Source organism: Acinonyx jubatus, chromosome D3 (assembly GCF_027475565.1).
Source record: "Acinonyx jubatus isolate Ajub_Pintada_27869175 chromosome D3, VMU_Ajub_asm_v1.0, whole genome shotgun sequence".
In the NCBI taxonomy this organism is placed as follows: Eukaryota; Metazoa; Chordata; class Mammalia; order Carnivora; family Felidae; genus Acinonyx; species Acinonyx jubatus.
Genome location: NC_069392.1, coordinates 10,337,822 through 10,356,993, shown reverse-complemented (window position 1 = coordinate 10,356,993; position 19,172 = coordinate 10,337,822). Strand labels below are relative to the sequence as shown.

The 19,172-nt window shown below is 49.4% G+C and overlaps 1 protein-coding gene across 1 annotated transcript in view; it reads right to left on the bottom strand.

Moving 5' to 3' along the window:
- Positions 1 to 1,613: 1,613 nt before the first annotated feature.
- RPH3A (rabphilin 3A) overlaps positions 1,614 to 19,172 on the bottom strand; it is a 102,437-nt gene continuing 84,878 nt past the window's right edge. The window contains exons 15-21 of the mRNA XM_027043849.2: positions 18,687 to 18,796; positions 15,364 to 15,490; positions 11,901 to 11,957; positions 11,042 to 11,196; positions 7,347 to 7,428; positions 4,609 to 4,705; positions 1,614 to 3,820 (exon numbers count right to left, since the gene is read on the bottom strand). Of these exons, the coding sequence (XP_026899650.1) occupies positions 3,690 to 3,820; positions 4,609 to 4,705; positions 7,347 to 7,428; positions 11,042 to 11,196; positions 11,901 to 11,957; positions 15,364 to 15,490; positions 18,687 to 18,796 (759 nt within the window). The 3' untranslated portion in view covers positions 1,614 to 3,689. The remainder of the gene's footprint in view (positions 3,821 to 4,608; positions 4,706 to 7,346; positions 7,429 to 11,041; positions 11,197 to 11,900; positions 11,958 to 15,363; positions 15,491 to 18,686; positions 18,797 to 19,172) is intronic.

Here is a 19,172-nt window from a genome sequence, read left to right as displayed (position 1 = left end):
AACAAAGGTCCACTTGGAGCCAATGGAGCCCCTTGGAAATGTTAGCCTCATACCTTACTTCCAGAGTTGTCAACAGCCTTACCAGGTGCGTAAAGGATGTCACTTCCTGGTGGATACAGGAACCTCAGGAAATTTTGGAGGACCTCACGAAGAGAGGAATTCACCTAAATCTACCGGTGTTACAGGTGAATCAGACGGCCAATATTTGGCTCGGCTCTTGGCCTTAACGTTGTTAAAGGCTCAATCTGAAATTCTTTATAAAAAGTTCAGCAGAGCAGATTAAAAGGAAAAAAAAAAAAAACAACCCATAGGGTCAATCACTATTCTTCCTGTGCTTATGTAAATAATTAAACCTGGACTTATTTTACAAACATATTAGTATTAATTTGGCTATCTGTAATAGGAATGAGGGTGACTTCAGAGAAAAAGATTATGTTTCAGTAACACCGTGGATGTTAGATTCTGGTTCTGGCTGGTCATCTTTGAGTGTTTGTTGTTTGCCCATAAAACCGGGCTGCATCCTGAATTCTTTTGGTTGCTGCTAGCAGGCTGTGCGAGAAAGACGCCATATTGATTAGCAATGTTTGCCATGAGCACGGGGCAAGGTTAGCAATGTCCGCATTGAGCAGTGCCCCCTGCCACTTTTGGGGGTGCGACATGGCCTTAGCTGGTACCTCTTTCCACCTGGTGACAGCTGGCTGATTTGTAGGAAAAACAGATGGACGTTAGGGCAGCGGTTTGCAAAGTCACCATGGGCGTGGGAAGCAGAAGGCCATAAGGCGTCAACCAGGAAGTATGTTGGAATGTACACCTTGTCCCCAGGGCGCAGGAGAGTCTGGGGGTGGGGTGGCAGGGAGAGCATGGGTAGTTTGAAAAGAAAATCTCCCCAGGTGATTCTAACATGCCTACTTCTTCCCCAGGATTGAGAACCCCCCTTTTGGGGGGGAAGAAAAAACTTCTAACATGGCCTGGGTGGAACTGGATGACTCCTTCTGGGAAGTAACCAACATTCCCGATAAATTGCTTCAACCCTTTCGGGATAGATCATAGGGAGATTAATCATCCTTCTGGGAAGTTAGTTACCTCCTCAGCTCACTTTTAGGACCACCGAAGGCTATCTGTGAAGGCTCCTTGTAGGATGGAAGGTTCTAGAACACAAAGGAGGCGTTTGATGATCCGTGATAGTATTAGCCACTGTGTTAAGGACACTGTGCCGGGAGTCCCATGAAACGGCTTCTTTCCTGGCACTGCTGTCGTGAGCCGTTGGGTGTGTTATTCCCTTTCCCAGGCTTTGGGTAATTCCTCTGTGAGATAAGTGAGTTGATTGGACTAGGCCCTGGCCCAACTCTGTCGTCTCTTTGGGCATGATATGATTCCACGTGACCTTGGAATTTTCCCAAGGTTGGGCTAGAAGAGAGAAGAGGAGGGTTTGGGTACCAGGGAACAGCATTCAGCCATCATGGCCAGAAACCACATCTGCCTCGTCCACTGCTGTGTCCCCAAGGGCTGGAACGTAGCAGATACTAAATACTGACTCTCCCAATAGCATCATGGGTCCTGACGGAGAGGAAGCACTTCCAGAAGCCAGAAAGGAAAACCCCAGGCCAGCCAGCTTTCCTGGGTATTCCTACTTTATTTTTTGGCTACATCATCACTAAGAAAGGCAGTGGGAGGTTCTGCATGCACTGGAGGGCGTGTGTGGATTCTAGGCAGGGAGGTGGTTACATTTGTCGGGGACAGCGTGCACCCAGACCGGGGACACCGTGAGCTCGCTGCATGCCGATTCCAGCGCCCACACCAGCGTCGGGCTTGAGCAACACAGCCAGCATGCTTTCTCCTAAGGGCAACCGTGGGAAGGAGGTGGGCTGAGAGTGGGTGCCACAGGGACTGACAGAGAGACAGGGTCAGGGGGCAAGATGGCAGCGAGGAAGCTGTTGGCCATCTTGGGGAAGGGGAAGAGCCATCTCGATGTTTAGAAAATGGTTATTCGAGGCGAGAAACCAGAGTCTTCCGATGAGTTTGTGCAGGGAGCTGGGGGTGGAGGCATTGAATGGAGAGGTTCAAAGGTGCGTCTGGAGAAAGGGAGAGCGTTAGTGTCTATCTGGTGATGTCTATAGATGATGGTGGGCGGTGAGACCGAAGGAGGTGATTTCCACAGGGGTAGACAATGGAAACGGGGGGGAAAACACAAGCCTTTCTCGTGGGGCAATGAAGACTGCCTGACCCCAGCCTCAAATTTATAGCGTTCATTCTCATTGCTTTTTTCCTCCTTTCCATTATTATTATTTTTTTTTTGGGGGGGGGGGAGACCGACCGATTCATGATGGGACAATGGCCTTTGGCATCAGGATCTGTCACTCTCGAAAGCTTTCCATTCATGATGGTGTTTTCTTCCCCTGACAAACTTGGTGAAGAAAGGGCAAGAGACACAGAGACTGAGACAGAGCCACAGACAGAGAGATTCAAGGTGATTCTGAGTGAGAGACAGGATCCCAGAGATGCAGAGAGTCAGCGAGTGCTAAGGACGCAGTCGTGTGTTCCTTTAACTGATGGCAGAGGGGGGAGGAAGGCTGGGGGCTTTGGAGAGGTCCCCTGCCCCCAGAGCTCTGGTTTCTAAATGCCTTTGGCACCGACTTGGGGAGCCCAGGGGCTGAGGAAGCCCTCTACAGGAGGTCTACACAGCTCCCGGGACGTCGCCAGCAGCTGGCCCAGCCCAAGGACACCCAGCCCTGCAGGCAGGAGTGGAAGTTTTGAGAAGCACGGCCCAACTGGGACTTCCAGGCTGCGCCAGTTTGGGTCAAGCTGGTGAGGGGCGAGGCTGGGTGAAGCCCTTGGAGAGAGAGAAAGGAGGAGGGGAGAGAGATGGACAGGGAGAGAGGAGTGTGAGGAGGTGAGAGAGTTTGGTGGGGTGTAGGGCCCGGGAGAGGGGAAGGGAGGTCGGAGGGACAGGGTGGGGGCGCTAGAGAAAGGGTGTTGGGTTTTGCTAGGAAGCAAGTGGGGGGGGGGCATCCTGAAAGAGGAGGCTACCGGATCCCGTTGGGTGTTCCGTGCGCCCATTTCTTGATGCATCTGGAGCCAGGAGGGCGTGTTCCTAGTCACTGGGAAGTTTAAACCCAGTGGTCTGTTTTCCTGGCCATTGGCGGGGGACGGATAATGCTGTGGAGGGGCAGCCTGGCCTGGATGCTCTGTTTCTGCCCCAGTGCTGGTCCTCACAGCCTTGTCCGGGTCTGCTGACAACTGAGGATATGCGCAGACACGACACAGGAAATGCAAGTTGTGTGTGTGTGTGTGTGTGTGTGTGTGTGTGTGTGTGTGTGTGTTCGAGGCTAGGAGGGTCTAAAAACAGTTCTAAATGACGAGGAACCTTTGCCGTTTACCCAGAGAGGTCATTAAATTCCAGCCTCCTTGTCAAAATCGCCCCATCCCTCTCCCTGCTGCCCCATCCTAGAGGGACCAGAGAGGGGCTGCACTCAGGGCCCGCACCACAGCATCGCAGAGGGAGGGAGGAGAAGGTCTTTGGCAGTGGTGCCCAAGGTGGGGGGGGGGCACCTCAAAGGCAGGTGCAGGGAGGGGAGGGGCGGAGGAGGCAGAGAGAAGAGGGACCAGAGTGCAAAGGGCAGCTGGGGTAGGCGGGTGGGTGAGCTGGCATGGGGGTGGGGCGTGGAGCTGGGGACCTGGTGGGGGGCATCCTAATCGCTCGACACGTGGTTCTCATTCTGTAGCTGGTGCCAACGCTCAATCTTCTTGTCCTTGTTTTTCAGACACTCGTACCAGTGTTTTAAGCGCTCTCCCTTGGCTGAGATCCCCAGCTGGCAGCCTCCTGGAGGACGAGATAGGGAGACAGGAGCAGGCGGTCAGAGCGGAGAGATGCGTGGGACTCTCACTCTGGACCCAAGTGTCTAGCTGGGGAAAAACTGCCACCGAGAAGTGACCCCTCCAGCAACCTGGGATCCTTCTCTGTGGGGGGCTGTCGTAATGACGCTGTGGTTACTGCTGGCCTTCTCTGCCTGTGCACCGGCTCCTCAGGATCCTGCCATGGCTCCCTATTGTAGCATCAGGTCATAGCTTCGCGGCCTCATCTTTAAAGACCTTCTGTGAGCGACCAGCCCGCCCGGCGAAACTTCTCCCCACTCCTTCTGGGTACTCCACACCGTTGCCTATGCTGCGGCCTTTGCCCGGGGCCCCCTCCCTTGCCCTGTGTTTACCGGTTGTTCTTCCTCATCATTTGAAGGGATGCTGGGAAAATTAGAACCTTCCTCCACGACTTGCAAACAGATCAAGGAGACTTCCTTTGCGCCCTGTTTTCTGAGGCCACAGACCCCACTCTCCTCTGTGATTCGATTATGCACTAAAGATGATTTGTGCAGCACATAATCAATCGTGACCCAATCGCCCAGCTCTGTGAGCCCTTTCCTGTGAAAGCATCCCCACGTTGGACCCAAACCAGTACCATGGGTCCTGACTTGGTGTTTGGGCAATGTGGCCACAAAAGACAAAGAATGCCCTGACCCACCCCCCCCTCCACCGCCCCCCTCCCCAAGAGAAGCCTAGGTAAGGCTCTTCTCTCCCCGGAGGATGGGCTTTTCTCTGGGAGCTGGGAGCACTCACCGATGTAATCGTTGGATTTTCCAATGTCGTAGTCCCAGACCGAGATGTCCAGGGACTTCTTCGCCAGGTCACTATGTTTGATGTCATAGAAGAACTCCTGGTTGCAGCAGAGGGAAGACAGGTGAGTGAGAGGGTCCTGAGCCCTTAGAATCAGAAGCTAAGAGGCTGAGCCCTAAGGGTTCGTGGACCAACGGGAGGCCCTAGAACTGGGCATCTGGGAGCAAGGGGGCCCTCCTGCTCGAGCCTTTACCCCAGGCCTGACAATCCCCTTTCAACAAACACTCTGTATAACGAAGTCCCTCAAGCCCTGTAGCTCTCGTTTCAATGACTCTCTGTTTGAAACAGGAAGGCTGATGGGGCTTTTCTAAGAGAGTTGCTCCTGGCCAAGTTTACTTGAAGGCAGATGGCCCGTGAAATCAGTCCTTCCATTCTGGTAGCTTCTGAAGTGGGTTTCCCTTTCACTCCATCATTTAGAGATTAAGGATAGTCGAGGGCCCTGAGGCTAATGTGAGGGACAGGTGCTTAGGTTTCCAGATAATCTGACTTTTATGTAACGTTTCTGCCTAACTATAAAATTCATTCACATTCACCATTAAAACAAACAAGGAAGCTAAAATAAAATAAAACCTAAACACCAAAACTTGCAGTCTAACCACCCAAGAATAGCCACTGTCAACATTCCCCGTGTGTGACCACATTAAAGTATGTTTTTAAAAGTTAATATGAATATTCATTTGAGTATTATATGAAACATTTGAATACTCTATGAAATATAAAATAAATATACTGCACTATGGCCTTCTTTTCTCATTTTGTAACATATGATAAAAACCAGCTTAGCGGGGCGCCTGGGTGGCTCAGTCAGTTAAGGGTCCGACTTCGGCTCAGGTCAGGATCTCACAGTTCGTGAGTTCGATCCCCGTGTCGGACTCTGTGCTGACAGCTCAGAGCCTGGAGCCTGCTTCACATTCTGTGTCTCCCTCTCTCTTTGACCCTCCCCTGTTCATGCTCTGTCTCTCTCTCTCTGTCTCAAAAATAAACGTTAAAAAAAAAATTAAAAAAAAAAAAAGAAAAAAAAAGAAAGCAAGCCACATACGTATTTGTTTTGTATACTTATAAATTCTGGAAACGGATAATATACAGTTACTTTGGAAGAAGACAAGTAGTTGATAGAGGCTGGGAAAGGAGGAGGATTTTGACTGGATACCTTGGGTCCTTTAGGAATTTTCAAATATGTAACTATTTTACCTGTTCCCCGAATAAATGGAATTTAAACTTAAAAACTGTAAGGCTTTTGGAGTAGTTTCACAACATCCCTTGGGAAGTCAGACTGGTTTGTTCTCGTGCGCATGGCGTGTACCTTTCCCCACAGGCTCACCAACACCCGTATCAACATTTTACGGTATTTTTATGCCAGTTTGTGACGAGTATGGTGTCTGGCCTTGTTTCATACTTTATTGTTAATGAGGCTTATTGGCTGTCTGGATTTCTTCTTCAGTGACTTGTTCAGACTCAAGGAGAGGGTAGGGCAGGTCGGCAACAGTTGCCAGTTGGTTCCTGACTCAAAATTCCTGAGTCTGTGTTGGGGTCCAGCTGAAAGAGGGGCCTGGGAACGGGGTGGGCTGAACTACTGGCCAGGGATGCTCTGAGCTCTGTTTACACAGAACATTCTCCACGCACGCCCATACAGGCACATGCATTTTTAAAAACAAAACAACACAAAACACCTGTACTGTAGTTTTCTTTCCCTACTTTCCGACATCTGGTGAAAATCCATACCCGCGGGCTCTGACCCAACATCAGATCATTATATTCAACGCATATTTCCGGGCGCCTACCATCTGACAAAACTGTCAACAAACGATGCAGAGGGACAGGGTAAGACGCGGGGGCAGGTAAAGCCTGGAAACACAGAGGAGAGCGTACCTGCAGGGTTACCACGCCAACTCCTGAGGGATGAGAAGGAGTTTGCCAGAAAGGAAAAGAGAGAGATGGAAGGCCAGAAAAAGGGAGCAGCGAGGGCAAAGGCTACGAGACGTACCAAGGACCTGTGTGAGGTTACTGTGACCTGAGAAGGGGAGTCAAGATAGGGCAGGGGTGGGACGTGAGTTCGAAAGGGTTTGACTGTCACCCTAAGAGGTGGGGAGGCCACTGCTGGGTGAAGCAACAGGGATGACAAATCCGGATCCATTCTTTAGAAAGCTCATGTTTAGGTGGAGGATGGGCCAAACACAAGGGAGTGAGGCAAGAGTCTACTGCAACAGTCCAGACAGAAAATGTCAGACAAGCAACACTGAGACAACAGGAAGGAGCACGTTCAGAGGGTATGTAGACAGTGGCCTTGCGGGGACTTGATGCCCAGGATGGACATGGTGGGTGAGGGAGAAGAGAGAAGGGAGCGCCAACTGGGTGGATGGTAAAGGGCATCACTACCCCCATTTATTTCCTCAAATTTCAGCACCACAAACTATTAGAATTGGTAAAGACATTGGAGATGATTTCCTTTCAATCTCTCTCCGAATGCAGCTTCTTCCTATGGCATTCCTAATCCATAGGCTTTTGTCTTAGGCTTGATTCCCTCTGGTGACCAGGAACTCATTACCTATCCTTTAGCTAATTCAAGTCGATCTGTGAGAAACAGTTTTCTTGACGTGCTTTACAACGTCCTAGTAGGGAGCGTGCTCCTCTCTCGCATCTAGGAGATCTCTCAGAGCATGACAAAAATGGGGCAGCCTCACCTCATTAAATTCAGGATTCAAGGTTTTCTTCTTTATTTGAGTCTTGTGTTTGGCTTTCTTTCCCATGTCCGGTTTCAGCCAGCTGAGAGGAGATAGAAATGCTATTGTGGATGACGTTTAACGAGTAAGAGCAGACTCTTGATGACCCCAAAGGTGCCGTCCAGCGTCAGGAGAGTAAATGAACAAATCAGAAAGCGAATCAACATTAACAATGGCCAACGTGCATTGGAGCATCTACCGGGGACTGTGCTAAGGACCGTAGGTACATTTAACTCTCAACAAACCCTAGACGGTGGAGTTACGGTCACCTGTTTTACACACAAGGAAATTGAGCATCCAGAGTTGAGACACGTGCCTCCGGTCACACAGCTGGGGACTTGACCCAGCTGTTGCCTATGGAGTCCACGCTCTTAGCCAGTACTTTCTCCCAAGGGATCAGATTGAAAGCCTAGACGGTGGTGACTGGAGTCTCACTATTACCCCTTAGACTGCCCCCAAGTCCTGGGGAGACGGTGACTGTGTAGACAGAAAGGAGAAGAAGCAAATCTGATTATAGTAAATCCTGCTCAAAACTGGTCGGTGGCTCCCCCTTCGACCTCAGGGTAAAATTCAAAATCCTTGATGTGGCCTTTAAGGCGCTGTATGATCGGGTCCGTGCCCCAGCCCAGCCTGGTCTTGCGCCATGCTCTTCACCCCACTCCCCATTCACTGTCCTTTCCACCCCGGGGCCTTTGCACATACCATTACCTCTGCCTAGAAGGCTCTTCCCCAGTGTAGGCACAATGCCTGGCATATAGTTGGTGCTCAACTAATTTCTTCTGGGCAAATAAATAAAATAGGCCAACAACTCTTGGGAGTGGGGATATTTGGATTCGGATTAAAGCTATCACTCGCTGTGCAACTTTGAACTTGACTGTAGCTCTGGCATACCCCAGTTGCCCAATCTCTAAAGAGGGCAAATGTTTGTTGTTTTTTTTTTCTTACTTACAGAAGGGTTTTGGAGGACAATTTATTTTATCTATTTATTTCTATTGTTGACGTATAATGTCCCATTAGTTTCAGGGATACGACACAGTGACTGGACAAGTCTATGCTTCCACCGTGCTCACCAAACCTGTCACCATACGACACGACTGCAACACCATCGACTCTATTCCATACGCTGTACCTATGATCCCTGCGACTCGTCCATTCCATGACTGGAAGCCTGTACCCCCCACAGCCCGTGAGGATAATTTTCTTCATCTATGAATTTTACTTTGTAATGTTTATTTATTTTTGAGGGAGAGAGACATACAGCACAAGTGGGAGAGGGGCAGGGAGCGAGGGAGGGAGACACAGAATCTGAAACAGGACCTACTGAGCCACCCAGGCGCCCCGAGGATACTTTTCAAGAAGAGACACAAAGTTGGTACTGAAAGTATGAGGTGCTGAGCAACGATAAAGATAAGATTGGGGCGCCTGGGGGGCTCAGTCGGTTGAGCGTCCAACTTCGGATCAGGTCACGATCTCACGGTTCGTGGGCTTGAGCCTTGCATCGGGCTCTGTGCTGACAGCTCAGAGCCTGGAGCCTGCTTTGGATTCTGTGTCTCCCTCTCTCTCTGCCCCACCCCCACTCACACACACACACACACACACACTCTCTCTCTCTCAAAAAGAAACATTAAAAAAAATTTTAAAGAGATAAAATCAATTCTGATTTTAAAAATCTTTATTTGGTCTTAAACCGATTAATGGCCTCCTTTTAGCTTTCCCACAATGGCCACCAGGGCAGCCGTTTTACTGGTGACCTCAGCAAGGCTCCTTCTTCTGCAGAGATTGGGCAGACGAGAGAAGGGGTGGTAGGGAGAATTATTTAAGAAAAACAATTTGCATGTGGCTGGGATGTAATGGAGGGCAGGACAGTAGTCCATGAGCCAGTTTTCTCTGTTGGACCGTATGAGAAAATAAATGCCAATGACTCCCAGAAATCAAACTCATCCCTGACACGTGGGTTCTTTTGTTCACTAACTCCTCATTTGAAGAAAATCTGAAGCAAAGTCCACACTGAGTTTTAGCCATGACCTGAAGGGAAGCATTGCTTTCCATTATGAAAGGTAGTCAGTGGGAGGGAGCGTCTCCCAGGCTGGAGGGAACAATGAGCACCCTTTGCCGTGAGTAGGAATAGTGGTGGTGGTGATTTATAACCACAATGGCACATATTTATGGAGCACTTACTACGTACTGGACCCCACGAAAACACATCTCTCAGATCTCCAACCGCAGGGGGCAAAATTGGCTGACAAGCTGCTGGACTCTGATTTCACCCCGATGTTCCCACTGTGGCTGCGCTTGCCCTGGGCAGCTCCCGTACCTGGGCCGGCAGGGACAGGAGGCAGCCCCATTTCTGGGAGGTGCAGGGCTCCTCCGAGTGACTTTGAACTCCAGGATTCCCCACAGCCTGCGTCAAAACTTCCTCAGAACTGCACTTCAATCTTGGACTTTCCCTGCCCAACCGTCCCCCCTCCTCCCCACCTGTTTTCCTCTGACCCTCCTCTCACTCCCTCTCAAATCTTCTTCACAGGCATGTTCCCCAATAAATCTCTTGCACACCTCACTTAGTCTTGGTGTCTGCTCCTTGGAGGAGAGAACCTCATGGCCAATGTTACTCTTCCCGTTTTACAGATGAGGACATCGAGGGCCAGAGATGTGAAGGCACTAGCCAAAGGTCACACAGCTGGAGAACACTGAAGACTACTGGCTCTAAGATTCAAACCCAGGCAGTCTGGACCCAGAGCCCAGGCTTTCCACCATATCGACAGAAACACAACTTGCTTATAGTTACACAGCTAGCAGCTGGCAGAGATGGGAGAGGAACCCCACGTCTGATTCAGTGGTGGCCACGAGAACGCGCCGGGTGGACCTCCAGCCACAGCATAACTGACCTAGGCCCCAGCTGCTGCACTTGGAAATCCAGCCACGTTCGTGCCAAGACCCTGCTCCCAGCTGATGACTGAAGGTGGCAGGGCCCACTCCTAGGAGACATGGGACTCGTCTGGCGGCTGATTTGGGCCTTGAGGACTCGGACGGTCTCGCTGAACTTGCATCTAGTATGCTTCCACTGGCTCCCACCTCCCCTCTCCGCTCTCGCACACACGGCGGCCTCTCCCACTCCCTCCCTGCTTTCCCTCACTCAGGCATTTCTCCTAGTGAACCTTTGTCTGTTGAATCCCATCTTGGCATCATTCCAGAGGACCTGGACTAACACAGATAACACGTCTCTCTTACTCCCCATGGTGGCGATTACTGGAATAACCAAAGTCTAAGGCCTTTTCTTAGAGCATTTCCAGACTGCACCTGGGAAAAGCTGGAATTGCTTCTTCGGTGGTGAGGCTCTGGACTGCTGGAGGGATGTGTTGCTGATTCCAGGGGGCTCCAAAGGGGGTTACTGCAACTTGCCGACTGCCTCTCTCCCACTGGAGAGGACAGAGTCACAAAACTCCTCATATGGGCGAGCGACACAGCGGTCTGACTGTCTGAGACCCCAGACTCACACTCTAGCCAGTTCTGGACATCACCTCATTGTGTGACCCTGGGCACGCTCATTCCCTTCTCTGAGCCTCAACGTTCTATGATCTTGGGGAAATTCTCTAGGTTCTCCCTTTGCAACGATCTAGGACCCCGTCTGGGGTCCATTCACAGTCCCAATGACTCACAGCTTGACAAATGGATCTGAGTAGCCATTGGCATCCATGGCGGCCAGGTGCACGCAGCGTATGATGCCCACGATGAGGCCTCCCTGCTGTGTGCTGTACATGAGGGACACCAGGATCTTGCCGCGTTCCTCTATGTCACCAATTCGTTCCACCTGCTGTAGAAGAAGAGGGCATATGGGTCTAGGAAGGGGAGGGGGCCAGGCAACAGGATGGATGACTGGCAGGAGGGAGGAGCCTGTGGAAAGTAGGAGGCGCTGGCCCGCCCCAGCACGGTCAGCACCATGGACAGCAGATGCTCCCCGGTCTCCAGAGACCAGAAAGTCGGGCTAGCAATGAAGGCACCTGGGGGCCTGGGGCTTTACTCTGACTTAGACAAGGACAGAGCCCTGAGTGATTGGAGGTGGGGCTGGACCCTGGTTCCAGTCTGACTCTGAACTCAGATTTGCCTGAGTAAAACAGTTTTCTCACCACTGTAGTCCCTGGGGTCCCATGAGGGACCTGGGCAGAGGGCACAGATATGTAGCCCAACCCCAGCCCCAGCCAGCCTGTCCTAGGTCCCCATGGAGGGAGAGTGGCATTGCTTTAGTCCTGCAGAATTTTCCAGCAGAGCTTCTGCCAACAAGGCAGAAGGCACTCAAGGGTGTGCCCCGGGTGTGAGAGGGTGGGCTTTCTTGGCCTTGGGGGCTCCAGACAGGAGGAGCATCCATTTGGTCTCATGTTCTAATGGGAAGGGGTACCTCTCTCATGGTACACCGACGGGCAAGTGGTTTTGGGGGAAAGAATAAGGAAGGGGCTGGGAGGGAGAGGAAAGAGAGTTGGCAGATCCTGACTGTGGCTTCAATACCCACTGAGTGCTCACCTCCTCCTCATAAAGGGCCATGCCTCGGGCTGACCCGGTGGTTCCAGCACGCTTCATCTTAGAGGAAAGAAACAGAAAGGTAAGATAACATGAGTCTATGAGGCTCATCTCCTTACATGGGAAGGATCGGAAACCCACATCCTTCCATTAGCAGCCAGAGCCACGAGGGTGAGTTCTCCAAACTTCTGTGGTCCTCCAGCTCCCCTTCATTTAGATAAAATTTATGTAATGTTAACCATTTGACAGACCACGTTAATGCACAATAGCCTATGATGTAGGTTGTATATTCCTATCCCATTTGACAGATGAGGACACTGAGGGTCAGAGTGGTTAAGCCACTTGCCCGAGGTCACATAGCCAAGAAATGGCAGGGCACCCCACTCATAAAGCAGGTAAGATTTCATCTGCTTTGGTAGAATTGACACAGGGGGCTTGGGGTCTGAACCACCAGGTACTTCTCCCCCCTTGGCTCCTAAAGTCCTTTTGTGGGATTCTAGGACTCTGGGGAACACAATGTGGAAACCACTGCCTAAATCCAACCTCCCCACTATAGAGATGAGGAAAACTGAGGTCCGGGGCGGGGGTGGGGGGAAGGGACAGCACTTGCGAGGCCCCTGCTCTTCGTGGGGCATGTGGGGGTAGCTGGCGGTGGGAAGGTTAAGGACAAAGAGCAAAAGATGTCCTGTGGTGGCTCCAGGCCCCTGCCTGTCCCCGCCACCTCTGTGCCTCTGGGGCTGGCTGCACCCCTCACAGCAAGATGGGCAGACTCGGGAGCAGATAAGCCAGGTGGGGGCCCGGCCACTGTCCTGACTGGCTGGAGCCACTGAGTGAGGGATGGAGGAGGAGGCCTGAAGAACCAGCTGTTTCTAGGAAAAGAGCCAGAGCCAACTCTTCACTCTTAGGATGGTCTTTAACGATTTATTTGGAGCCTGGCCTTTGGGGCAAATTGCTTCTTGCAATTTTCCTTGCTCTGTCTTGTTCTTCTGCCTATGCTATAGAAACATGGTGCGGCACATGGGATATTCCATCCTCGGGCTGGCCATCTGGTGGGAGGATGCTGTAGGACTTCCCCTCCCGCCCCCCACGGAGTCCTTGTGGGGAGCTGGCCGCTGCCCAGGGGGAAGAGTCACACTGGTGGCTGCAGGAGAGCTAGGCTCTGGCCGGTGCGCAAGAGCACAGCCACTGACTTGTGGCATAACCTTGGCAGCTCGCTCCCCTCTGTGGGCCCAAGGTGGCCCATATGTAAAATGGGCAGGTTGTTTTGTCTTTAAACATACAGAGTGCTGGGTCCCACCCTATCTCACTAAGTCAGGATCTCCAGGGAGATCCCCACGAATCATAGTTTAAGCTCTGGTTTAACATGTGGTTTAAATTCCGGTTTACAATTTGACAATACATTTCATATTAAAAAAAAAAAAAAAAGAAACTCCGGTTTAAAAATCTCCAGTTGAGAACTGTGTTTTGCAGCCTCCGCTGTGCCAGCATCGCTCGACACCTCCAGCTGTGCTCCAGCCGAAGGAGAAGGTGGGCAAGTAGGGAGGTCTCCGTGCCAGGGCGCATACAAAGCAGACTGCTCGAAAATGGGCGGGGGGAAGCCACAGGTTACAAAAGCTGCTTGCAAGAGTGCGCCCTCTACCGGAGGGTAAAGAAACCTCATCGTCACAGGCCTGGCCCTGTGGCCTTGGGTGAAATTAGACGTTATCAGAAGTCCATTGAACTTCTGATCCACAAACTTCCTTTCCGGCATCTGGCGCGAGAAATTGCTCAGGACTGCAAAACAGATCTGCGCTTCCAGAGTGCAGCCATTAGACTTTGCAGGAGGCAGTGAGGCCTATCCCGCGGGCCTCTTTGAAGACGCTCCATGCCAAACGTGCAACATTGTGCCAAAAGACATCCAGCTAGTGCACCACACGCATGGAGAAAGTGCTTAAGAATCCACTATGATAGATAACATTTGGAGGTGCCTCGGTGGCTCCGTCGGTTAAGCACCTGACTCTTGATTCTGGATCATGATCTCAAGGTCGGTGAGTTGACTGTGCCGATTCTGCTTTGGGTTTCTCTCTCTCTGTCCCTCCCCTGCTCATACTCGTGTGCGCTCTCTCTCTCAAAACTATCTAAACATCACAGAAATTTTTTTTTTCTTCCTGTTATTGGTGGCTCTGAACGTTAGGTACTTTTTTTTTTTTTTCCCATGGGAATCAAAAGTTACCTGAGTATATGATTGCAAGGGAAAAAACGGGGGACAGAAATCAGGTATTACCAGTTTCTCCATTTTCATTTGTGTGTGAATTTTTAATACAAATGCAGAGACCTAAAGCGTTAATGCAAGTGAACATGTTTCAATGAACACGATTCAGCAGCTTCAACTTTATAACGATTTTAAATAAACCAGTTACATTTTTCTGGACAATGCCAGCATTTGGATTTTTTTTTTTTTTTTAACAAGGAAATTTCTTATCGACGGCAGCTAAACGGTGTTTGTGGCTTTTTTTTTTTAAATCACATGGTAGGTTCCCTCCATTCACCATTCTGAGTTGTCCTACAAGTCCTACCTGTTTTTTAATGTCATCAGTCCTCTGTGCTGTTCCTGTAAGTTTGCTACTAAAGTACACTGAACTATAGAAACAATTGAAAAAAATAAAAATCCCCAGTTGATTCCGAGGTATAGATTGCTATTCTCCAATCTCCAACTGGAGCGCCTTGGTTTGGTTCCTGTTTTTTCCCAAAAGGCAAGCAGCACATAGCGCTAACAGCTCCAATGCTCTATAGGTAGTCTCAGATTAAGCCTTCAAAGACCTTATGAAGTTCGTACTTGCTACATTAGTCCATTTTACAGATGAGAAAATTGAGGCCTAGAGAGGTCAAATCATTTGGCTCAGATTATACTAGAAGTGCCAGAGCCTGACTCTGGCTCCAGAGCCCATGTCTTAAGCCCTATGCTACCCTGTCGCCCGCTGATCTGCGTGGTGCTTTATGAATTCGTGACCGACAAGGGGGTGAGGCAGTATTATTTTCTACAATAGCAACAGTTAATTTACAAGTGGCTATTAGACCCTAGGTTCTGTTCTGATTGTATGTATCACACAACCGTCCTATGGCGAAAGTCCTGTTAGGATGCCCATGTTGTAGACTAGAAAATCGGAGGCTCAGAATAGTTCAGACCCTTGGCCAAGGCCAGGGACCAGGGAAATGGCGGAGCCAGGCTTTGAACCCAGACGGGCCACACTGCTGCACCACACTGCCCTTCTCAATGTCACCGAGGAGGATGCGGACGTCAGAGAAGTGATGTTGGTACAGGGTTGAAGAGCCAGGATGCCATCCCGATGTTGTGACCTGAAATCCCCCTCCCACCTCCACTGTCGGGCACCCTGCAGATCTATCACCCCCTTTGCAGGCCCCAGAGGAAGGCCCCAGCCCCCAAACTCTTTCTTCCCCATCGCACCCTCGAGGCAAAGGTGCTCACCGGGATCACCCGCTCCAGACAGATGTTGAAGTTCTTTCTCTGGTTAGGCTTCAGTTTCTTGAGTGAGAATCTGGTCTCACCGATAAACTCGTTATGGCCAAATTTGTCCTCGTCACAGACAGAGATCCTGCAATCAACATAGGAAGGGGTGGGGAGAGAAAGAAGGGCCTATATTGAGCACCTACTATGTACCAAGAGCTGTGACTGATACTGACAAGGAATGTGTCGTGTGCATAGGACTATTTCAGTTTCCTATTTTTTGAGCACTAGGCCAGGTACTTTGTTTATTCCTTATTACCGTGTAACTTACAAGCAGTAATGTGTACAAATCTTAAATTTATAACTTGCTGAATTTTTGCATAGGTATACACTGATGTAACCACCACTCACCTCAAGATATAGAATGTTCTGGCTCCTGGAAGATCCTCAAGGTCCCTCCTTGTCATGACCTCCCTCAAAGATAAGCTTCGTCTACATCTATAGGCATTTGTCATTTTCCCTGCTGTATAGTATTCCACTGTGAAACTATACCATAATACTTGTGCTACTGATGGGTATTTGCTTTTGATCCGTTTCTAGTTCTGAGCTTTTACGAAGAAAGCTGCTGCAATCAACTTTTTTTTTTTTTTTTAAAGGGGGTGGCCTGGGTGACTCAGTCTTTAAGCATCCGACTCTTGGTTTCAGCTCAGGTCACGATCTCGCGGTTTGTGGGTTTGAGCCCCGCGTCGGGCTCTGTGCTGACAGCTCAGAGCCTGGGGCCTGCTTCGGATTCTGTGTCTCCCTCTCTCTCGGCCCCTTCCCTGCTCGCACTCTGTCTCCCTCACTCTCAAAAAGGAAGAAACATAAAAAAATGAAAGAGAAAACAGTGTTGTAATTAATCATTGGGGAAATGCAAAACCAGAATTGCGACACCACGGCACAGCCACCAGAATGGCCAAAAGGGAAATGTGTTGATGAGGATGGGGAGGACCCAGGACTCTCGTGCACTGCTGTTAAGAGTGGCAACTGGTACAATCTCTTTGGGAAACTGGCAGTTTTCTGTTAAAGCTGAACGTGCACATACACTACAACTCAACCCTTACTCTCCTAGGAAGAAAAGCATGCACAATATGTGACTCGAATGTTCCTAGCCATACTATTGTAATAGCCCCCCCCCAATGAAAACCAACCAAATGCCCCTCAGCAGCAGAACGGACACATAAAACTGTGGCATCATCACCCCAGGGGATACTAAATAGTGACAAAGCATCAACGATCTACAGACACAAGCAACAACTTGGGTGTGTGTCACGAACATAGTATTAAGTGAAAGGAGACAGACACAAAGGGTCATGTTGTGCCATCCCATTTATGTAAAGTACAAAACCAGACTGAGTTCGTTTGTCCTGTCAGAAGTCAGGACAGTGAATGCCCCGAGGGAGGGGTCCTCACTACGGGGACGGCGCTGGTGGGGCAGGGAGTCTGTGGTCTTGGGAATGTCCTCTTCTTGGATCCTGATGTGTTCACGTGGTAAAAATTCATCAATCTGTGCAGTTTTTTTTTTTATGTGTGCATTTTTCTAAGTGGACGTTACCCTGCAATAGAAATGTTTACTTAACCTAATAGTGTAGCTGGTGGGAATGTGCGTGAAACAGCCAAATTTGAAACACCGTTTGTGCGATTTGTAAAATAAAACAAACCCCACAACAGCGGATACTATGAAGCAGCAAATGCCTGCTCACTTTGTTTCTATCCTAAGGAAACACCAGTGTGTATACACGGAAGCATAAAGGATACTCGTTGCAACTTTGTTGGTAATAGAAGCTGGAAACAACCTAAATGTCTGTCCATACAGGATACTCGTTGCAACTTTGTTGGTAATAGAAGCTGGAAACAACCTAAATGTCCGTCCATAAAGGATACTCGTTGCAACTTTGTTGGTAATAGAAGCTGGAAACAACCTAAATGTCCGTCCATAAAGGATACTCGTTGCAACTTTGTTGGTAATAGAAGCTGGAAACAACCTAAATGTCCGTCCACAGGGCGAGGGCTGAATAAACTGGCAAACATTTACATAAAATTTAAAAACATGCCAGATAAGACCACCACAGTGTATAGATACATAGTTATGCAGCTAAAGCCTAAAGCATGCTGGGGAATCATATCCATAAAACTCAGTATGGTGTTTAGCCCTGTGAGGGAAGGAAGAGAAGGAAAGGGTATAGAAGAAAAGCTTCGACCTGCTTCTGTGGCGCTTTATTTCTTGAAGATAATAATAATTTAAAAAGCAGCACATACAGTGGAAGAGTGCGATTTTCTAAAAGACCGAGTATTGAGTTTGTCGGTGTTTGTTTTATTACGTTCTACACTCTTCTGTGTCTTTGTAATATTTAAATTATAAAACGTTTTCAAAAACATGTGATAAGCCGTTCTGTACAACTCTCTGAAGCAGTCAAATATGAGGCAGATCTAAATGTCTTCTCCTGGCTATAACGCCAAGATACATTGTTAAGAAAAAAAGGAAAGTTCCAGATCTATGCAACATGATACTTTATAGGTTCTGAACAGCCGTATGAATATGTGTTCACTCACAAAGGGAGGAAGCAGGCCTGGGCTGGCAGAGGGGGTTAACATTTAAAAGGAGCTTTGCCTTCTCTGTAATTTTTTTTTTTTTTATAACAAGGAACGTGTATTCATTTATGACTTCTATAATTACAAATGCAGTTTAATAAAACACTGAAGAATATAAAATGGCACCAATATACTGTTAAGTAAGAGAGGCTAATTAGTTAATAGGATGGTCCATTTTTATAAACACTTAATTTTACTTTTTTTTTTTAACGTTTATTTATTACTGAGAGAGAGAGACAGAGCGTGAGCAGGAGAGGGGCAGAGAGTGAGGGAGACACAGAATCCGAAGCGAGCTCCAGGCTCCGAGCTGTCACCACAGAGCCCAATGCAGGGCTCAAACTCATAGACCACGAAATCATGACCTGAGCCAAAGTCGGACGCTCAGCCGAGTCACCCAGGTGCCCCATATAAACACTTAATTTTAGAAGAACTGTTTGCACACACACGCAAGGTCACACGCATAAATACACACACACACACACACACACACACACACACACACACACACAACCCGAATGTCCAGACACCAAGATGTTAAGAGTTTTGTTTATCGCTGTTTTCAAAAGTTTCTACCAGCAATATACTGTTTTTGTAGAAGTGGAAAAGAAAGGAAAAAATAAGCAGACACATTTTGCAGAGTGGCCCCTGGCAGCTACAGACGTGTCCATCTACCCGGCCTCCGTGTCCTGTCCGCCCACCCTCCTGCCAGGTACCTGAGCGTCTTCCTCTGCATGTCCTCGTCTGTGATGCCGTGATAGACAAGTGTCTCGTTCCACACGGGGTTCCGGGTGTTCCGCAGGGTTTTTGTACGAAGCTTGTTGGACTAGAGCCCAGAGAGATGGACAGACACCTGCCTCGGTGGGGAGCCAGCCCTGCGGCCCTATCCTTTGGGTTGATTGGGGGTGGGGGGTGGGCGGGTGATGTAGGAGTCCTCTCCCCTTACGAGTATCCAGGGGCTCAGATGTTCCCAAATGCATGTGTTCGGTGAGTGAGGGGCATCCTGTAGGGTGATGGCTACAGCCATCACCAATGCTGGACATTGGGCCACCCCTCCCTCCATGCACTTGTCCCTCTCTTTGAACTTTCCACTAAGATTAGAAAGCAGAGACACCTTCCTCTGAGGAAAAAAAATATGATTTATAGGCCAGAAAGGCAGAAATAAGAGTCCCCCGTTTCTAGGCAGTAAAGAAACAATTTCT